Source organism: Sesamum indicum, linkage group LG5, assembly GCF_000512975.1.
Source record: "Sesamum indicum cultivar Zhongzhi No. 13 linkage group LG5, S_indicum_v1.0, whole genome shotgun sequence".
NCBI classification, from domain to species: Eukaryota; Viridiplantae; Streptophyta; class Magnoliopsida; order Lamiales; family Pedaliaceae; genus Sesamum; species Sesamum indicum.
In genome coordinates this window covers 376418-384487 of record NC_026149.1, presented here as the reverse complement: position 1 = coordinate 384487, position 8070 = coordinate 376418, and the positions used below count along the sequence as shown (strand labels likewise).

At 34.3% G+C, this 8070-nt stretch overlaps 1 protein-coding gene across 1 annotated transcript; it reads right to left on the bottom strand.

Moving 5' to 3' along the window:
- LOC105161382 (cytokinin riboside 5'-monophosphate phosphoribohydrolase LOG3) lies at positions 3330-7072 on the bottom strand. The gene is made up of 7 exons (XM_011079045.2): positions 6643-7072; positions 5848-5945; positions 5639-5669; positions 4795-4894; positions 4034-4104; positions 3781-3924; positions 3330-3678 (listed from the first exon to the last, which is right to left on the bottom strand). The coding sequence occupies exons 1-7, from the start codon at positions 6760-6762 to the stop codon at positions 3583-3585; spliced, it is 660 nt and encodes a 219-aa protein (XP_011077347.1). The 5' UTR covers positions 6763-7072; the 3' UTR covers positions 3330-3582.

Genomic DNA, 8070 nt, shown 5'->3' with positions numbered 1-8070 from the left:
AACAATATTATATACGTACGAGGTATGCATATGCTTCATCTGTCTCTATATTGACATTCTCCCATTTAATTTCAACTACATCTTAAAATAAGTTTTTTATTTTTTTAAATAATAATTTTATTTATACAATTAATCGCCTTATTATTATTTAGAATAGTTGTTTAAGACTCACATTATGATATTATGTATTTTATGGATAATAATAAATTTAAATCAGATTTATATATTTTCAATTCTTATTTAAAACATGGTTTTCAATGTGTGAAAATGCACATTACAAGTTAGGATGAAGAGGATGTAAATCCAATTTTGTATTGTATTTTATGTACTTTGATTTTTAGCCATTTTATTTTTAAGGATACTAAATATGTCATATATTTTTTTAATTTGCAATTTTGGTTTTTAAATTATTGAAATTTGCAAATATTTATAAAACAAAAGTACTCGCCCTGCGCGTCCTTTTTTACGAATCATTAATTTTTTATTGGGGTTCAATTTATTTTAATAAATTATGTATAATTTTTTTAAAAAATAAACCTCATGCTGACACCCCTTGTAGTGGCTGATGGTCTTATAAATATTACATTCATATGCAAAACATTATATGTTAATAATTATTTAAGTATTAAATTCGTAAAATATTGAAAATAGCATGAATTTAATTGCAACAAAAAATTAAACTGCAAAAGCCCAGTGAGCCCACTCTATGCTGACAGCTACAAGACAACAAACGGGCTGAGGAGGTTGACTCTAGAAGTCCAGGGGAAGCACGTGTCAGGAGATGAGTGGAGAATGACGTATGGTGTTTGCCCAACCGCTGACTGCTTTGCCGGTCTGCGGAATCTTTGCCGTTTTTGTTACTGAGAAGAAGGATACAGTCGTCGGGGTACGTTCGTAAATTCGCCTTGGTAATTTCTCCAAATATTGGAAAAATGTTGAAATCGTGAGGATAAAAAATTAAACATAAATTTAATGAAATTTAGCGGTGGAAAAATTATACCATTTATATAAAGTGGCTTCATGTATAATTTATTTATCAGTTAAATATTAAGGTACTCAATGGGGTGAGAGTCCTCCAAAAAGTCCCATGAACCTTTTCCTGAAATAAGTCCCAAGGAAATTAGAACTCAAAAGAAGAATTGGTCTCTTGGAAGCTCAGGGGGCCCAACATCACCTTGGTTGCCAGCAAAACACTTGTCTAGGTTAGCAGATATTGTTCGAGAAAAACCTAACACAGAGATCCGGGAAGATGAACTCCTGAAGAAGTGGGAGTCTTATTCTGCCAAGGACTTTCAATAAAATCGGACTTTCTTTAGATTTCTCAAATCAACAAATCAGAAATTCAAGGAAATTTATCTACTGGCAACTACCTTCCCAACTCCCTAGGTAGGGAACCAGACTCCTATACTACTGTGGGACTTCGACTATAAATTCAAGTTTTGGCTCCTCATGCAAGGGGATGATTTTTTTTTTAGCATACATAAACAATTTATGCCATATATACTTATTTTTACTCATTCTTATAACACAACTTGCTATCTTATTTTTGTGCTTTCCCTTTCCAACATTAATTTTTTTAATATTACATATTGAGTTGGGCATTGAAATATTAATTTTTTTTTGTAAGTTTCCATCTTTAAACTTGCATCGAATTTGACCCACCAAGAAACTCAAATCCACAAACTGTTTTATCCATGAGCTTTTTACATGCATTAATAGAGCTTATAAGATATTCAATATCAATTTTGCTATTAATATGATAAAAAAGTTTGTTAAAATTTTATAAATAAATTAAGAATTCTGTACTTTTTCTAAATAATCTTAGAAGCTCAATTAAAAAAAATATTATTTAATATTTTAAAAAACTTATAGTTTCCTCAACCAACCTCAAAATTTGGAGTTTGAATTAAGACATAGGTTTAATAAATTACAGTCTTGGGAGGTCTCCAAGTGGATTTTTTCTTTCTTTTTTTTTTTTTAATAGAATGCAATTTGTTGCATCATTTAATATATTTAAATTTACAGTTAATTTAATACATTAATAATCTAAATCAATAAATACGAAATAAAATATAATACACTATTATAAAAATAAACATATATCATTGTAAAATTACAAGTTAATCGAAAAAGCAAATCCTGGTTGTAGATGTTTTGTTATTGTGGATGTGGGCATGCAAAGCCGAGGAGACCTACACATTGTGTAAAATGTCCTTATCAAATTTTGTGGCCCAACCTAATTATCAACCTCTCATTTCCGAAATGAATTTTCATTGTCATTTTAATGGGCCCCTTTTTCCTCTTTTAATTTTGGGTCTAAACAAAAATACGTTCAAGCCATTTTACAAAGACAGAAATGGTTGTCTGTTGTCTGCAAGAGAGAGAAAATTAGAGGAGAATAAGGTTGTAACTTGTAGGCTACATGATTTAAGAAGAGGAGAGGGCATTGATTAGACCTTTCAACAACCAAAATGCGCTTGTTTTATTCTGCTGGCAAGAACAAGATCACTACATTTTGATGATATGAAATGAAACTGAAATGCAGCAGCAGCAGCATGCATGGGACCATTCCTACCTATAATTTTGTCTTAAATTATACACCCCACACTCTTCTCATCTTGTCTCAATCATCTCTCTTCTGTTCATTCTCTCTCCCAGACAGACATCATCTTTCTCATCCACTATTTCTAGTTTTTAATAATTAACTTAGGCTCGCTAATCTTGAATTCTATATGTAATTCTGGTCTCAACGAAAAAATACCATCACGCAGCAATTAATTGTCTTTGAGGCTACAACCTTAGCTCTAGGCACCATGCTTTCATTGTGTAAAGCTAAAATTTCATGTCAACAAAGATCATCTATGGCGTTGGGGTCAATGTCCAAATTAAAGTTGGTCGAATCTCAACAGCAAACAATGCATTAGAGATGGAATGAGTTGAAACCACATGGTCCAGCTGGTTCTTACATTGCTGCAAATGTGGAACACATGAATGATGAAAGTAGGCAGATTCGCAAGTTAACCATTACCAACCAGATGCCCACCACTCTTCCATCTTCACCCAGAATCCTAAACCAGGAAACTCTGGACCATATAATTTGTTTGCTCATTCTTCAACGACAGGATTGTCTCTTAGAGAAACATGATGTACCCTACTACTTCCATTAATCACATCAAGTAATTATTACCAATCAGCAGCGTTAAGTACTCGAATACAATTCTTGTCGCTGTTAAATTTTTAATACCATTAGTGTTTTTTGTGTTTTCTTGTACTGGCAGAAGCATAATTTCGTATACGTTTGAGAAGAGATCAAGAAGAACAAAACATCATAGGACAAAACTAGTAAAGTTGATATTAGCTTGGGAATTACATAATAGATTTTACTAGTTATATTACAAATTGCAACTCGAACTAAATTTCCATGTGAAGGGAAATTAATAGGTAAGTCTCATATAAAGAGAGGTCATTTCCAGATAGAAATTTACAAAAAGATTTCCCCCACAACAAAAATTTTAAAAATCCCAAGTTAGCTTAATTCTTGCAATGCCAATGATATCCCTCTATGCTGCAGACTCCATTTTTTCACCTGGAAATATCGTACTTCTGGGAGTAACCGAGCTGCTGCTCCATCTCCCAGCTCAGCTTCGGAGCAACTCGTTCATGGCGTGGTACATATTCCTACAAATTACAGACATTTATGTAAACAATAAAACCTTAATGTACCATGACAAGTGGAAACAATTTCATTAGCTGCTTTCATTCAGCTCAACAATTGATCACCTCTAATTTCTTGACCAGCTCCGTTGCTGTAGGAGCAGAGACGATAATGTGGCGAGCGTTCGGACTAATGAAACCTTCCTCTACAGCTTTGTCAATGAACGAGAGCAACGAGTTATAGTATCCGTCCACGTTCAGCAGCCCTACCTGCAAAAACGCCACATAGTCGTTTTAAGTCACTATCTTTTAGTGCAAAAGGGTCTCCCAATCGTTAGATGGAGTAACATTCTTGAGCTACAGATCAAGAAAGGTATACCGGTTTATCATGGATGCCGAGTTGAGCCCAGGTTATGACTTCAAGCAATTCCTCCAGAGTTCCATAACCTCCTGTATGCATTAAACTCGACATGGTTACTTAAAAGTTTGAATTATTTGATCAGTGATTGTGACAGGGACAAACAGGCCTTCAATTTTCACATAAATTGTGGGACACATTAATGTTCTTGTCTGAGTAAAGAGTTGGATGATGGTTGGAGAATAATCATTAATGGCTTAGTGCATCTCTGCTCAGCTGGAACAGGCATGTTTGTTTCACATTAGGAGAATCAGATGGCCCCAGACAGTCCTTCTACATTTCCCAAAACTGGCATTCATTTTTCTCATCTTTTAGTAAAAATAAGAGGCATTAATCATTATCCTCTGCAAGCCTATCAGTAATGATTTCTCTTATACAAACAGGGTAGAACGGTAGTGTACTTGAGTATTTATTCACTCTGTGAAATGGTAGACTTGCACAGGAACTAGAATTTATTACAATGGGTTTCTTGCAAAGTTAGTACAAGAAAAATTGATTTTATACTGTTTGCTTCCTTTTGAATTTATCAAAAAAGTATGCTATTGAAACTGACAGAGCATCAAGAAAGAAATGATGCAGCACTGAGAATGAGACTGTGAACTCTGAGTTGGAGAGAGGGGCAAAAATATGAGATAGTGAAAGAACTAAAGCATCAGTTTGGTTAGGTTGACTTGGAATATTTGGCAAAAAATGTACTGATTGGGGCAGGGGTTTACACCAACCTGGTAAGGCAATAAAAGCATCTGAATGCTTAGCCATCTCGGCTTTCCTTTGATGCATATCTGCAACTGCTTTCACTTCCCCTACTGTTTCACCAGTTAACTGCAAAAGGGGTACACAGCATTCCATAAAGCAAGAAAATGTTGATAAAAGCTAAAAATGGGGGCAAAAGTTTTCATGATGTTTTAAGTGTTGTGCAGTGAAGCAATGATGGTGTTTGCAGGAAAAAACATTGGGCTAATGCAAGAAATTTCAGAGTCAGCAACTCCAGAAGCAAGTAGTGGTTGATGCAGTACAAGATGAAAATGTATGCATGGACCAACTTAAGGAATTTAAATCAGGGAAAAGGCCAAGATCGAAAAATACAAGCGATAATAACAATGGTTAGAGCTAAGGAAACAGAAATGGCAAAATCAGAGAAAAATGTTGTAGTCCAAAAATGACAACATTTTTGGTGAAAAACCAGATACCTAAGTGAGTCTATTCTGTGGATAAGGCTAGCAAGGACCAAGCAGGAAACAGGGAGGACGTTCACTTTGTCAGAATCAGTGAGCAGAAACAAAGAACAGAAGAGAAATGAATTCAATCACATTTTTTAACTTAGAAAATAAAAATTTAGAGCCAAGAAAAGGTTAAGAAGGGAGAAGATAGTTAAAAAAGAAAGGGAAAATGAAAGCAAACAAGAAAGAAACCAACCAAGAATATACCACAAGAACTACTGTGACTGCGGCCATGGAAAGAAAAAGAGGAAAACAATTGCAATATACTACTTTAGTGGGGTTTTTACAGTTAAATTATTCATCAAGAAGAAAAGGGTCAAGACTTTTTTAACCATAGCAGACATACCTCTCGAGGCATGAGTGTCTTGGGAATCACCCTGCAAGGGGACAATAACATGACAAAAAGATCAGTTTTAGTAAAGTGTTTAAGCAAAACATGTCATAACAACAGTAAACTCAATTTATTTAACAGCTCCCATTTGCTATTTCTCACACCTTTTTGAGGCCAATATTCAAGGATATGGATTACAATATGTAAGATAAAAAGAAGCTCACCCAATTACATGCCGACCACCATCATGAACAGCTTGTGAAACCAATCCCATCAGGCCTATGCTGCCTCCTCCATAGACCAAATCAATGTTCCTAGAAACCTTAAGAAACACAAACACACATTGGGTTAAAGTTCCAATGCTCTGAGCAAAATGAAGGCTTTTCAAGTGGCCTCATATGGGTTTAACTTTAACATATCTATGTGAGCAGCTAGCCTCCCTTTTAATGTTGTTAAGGAGGAGAAGTTTAATACACAAAGAAGATTTTTCCATAGCTATATGCAGATAAAACAGTGGGAGTACTTGTAGTACATTCAGATAATATGTTCTTATCCATTTGAGGATGAGAAGAAGTATTCATTGCAAGCATTTGAGAGAGGCCTGTGATGAAAGCAACAGGACGTGTTTTATAGTACAAGATACAAACCAAAGATTAATGACAAAAAACCAAGTAAGATCTTCATCTTTTTCCATCTCCATGTACAAGAAGGAACCCAAAAGTTGTTGAGCTTTTAGTAATTTGGACTCTCCACACACACAGATAATAGCTTTCTGCTTGAAAGCCTTTGAGAAACAACACATTTGCATGAGAACGCATAAACGAAAAACAATCAGGCCAACAGCAAAGCTACAACCTGAAAACTCTTAATGCAAGAATGAAAAACGGAGACATGGGTTTACTCAACCAGGACAACAAGTTCTTGCAAGAACCCATATAAGAGATGCCAAGACAAGAATTTGATTGGTTTATGAACAGCCCATGTGGAAAACAAAGCTGAAAAAAGACAAGTAGTAGTACCAAAACGTTGCCGAGTTGAACAGCAGCTTCTTGGTAGCTACTCTTCTTGCCTTGGCTACTCCCACAGAAGACACAAATCCTCTTGAATTTCGATGCTTTCACTTCACTCTCTTTCTCCATTTTTGTTCAAATATCTCTCTGCCTCACCCTCTGCTTGGTTTTTATATATTTGTCTTTTTTATCTCTTGATATATGTGACGACTTAGAAGAAAAGAAGAATCTTGCTTCTAATCCCCTTCTTGCCCTGTATATACACCTTCACCCTAAGCTATTATGTATTCATATACTGCCTAGTGCCTACCTCTGCACATAACATACATACATACACTACCAAATAACTTGAGAGAGAGAGAGAGAGAGAGAGAGAGAGAAAATTTGTGCTATCAAGGGATACAAAGCATCAACTGGAATCCTTTTGCTTCACCACTCTTGGCCCTGCCCCAAAAACATTGGGTTGGATTTTACATATATAATAACGGCATTCCCACGTGTTACAAAAGAATTGCCTACGGGCACGTGTGGACCACCTCTAAATTTTAACTCCATCCAACTTAAATTAATAATACACTTGTCCTGTAAATTGAAATAGCCCTCAAGATTATATAATTAATTAAATTTTATTGATTTAGTTACTGTGTTGTATCCTCCAGATCTTCTCAGTGCACCATCAATCATCACCACAAACTTTTGTACCTTTTTCTGGGCTAAGCGCAAATAGTTGATACTATTCCAAACTTTAGGCTTACATGCAATTTTACCATTTAAAAGATGTAAATCTTACATAATTTTGCAACTTCTTAAATTGCATTTCTCTCCTCATCTAACTTATCAAATTAAATAAAATTTATTGAGTAAATTGAGCAAGAAGAATTATAAACTTTCAGCCATATGATATTTTTTATATTTTATAAGGATTAATTTAACTTCTTATTTTCTTGAAAACGAGAAGTTAGTATTAGTGTACTATAAAAAAAAAAAAGAATTATTCTGTAAATTATAAATGACTACAGCTCACAGCAAATCAATACTACATACCACGGTCATACAACACTACTGTAAAAATTTAAATTTTGACCACGATTAACCAACAATCACTATGATTTTAACTATGTCAAAACATTCATCATGGTTCTGGTTAACATTTTGATTTCGCCTGAAACAACAATGGACCGTTGCATAGTCGTAATTAATTAATATTCTCCATAATTTTTTACTTTTAATTATAGTAATTAACCATGAAAAAAATCATATTTTTCCTTACCGTGGAAACTTAATGAAAAGGAAGAAATGAGTTTGATGTATTTAGAATTGTTTACGTGTTCATTTTAAATGTGGAAAAAGTAGTTCTACTTTCTAAAGCATGTATTTAATTGGTCACTAACCAGCTATTATTATTAATTACTTACATGTAATAACTACTAATGTAAA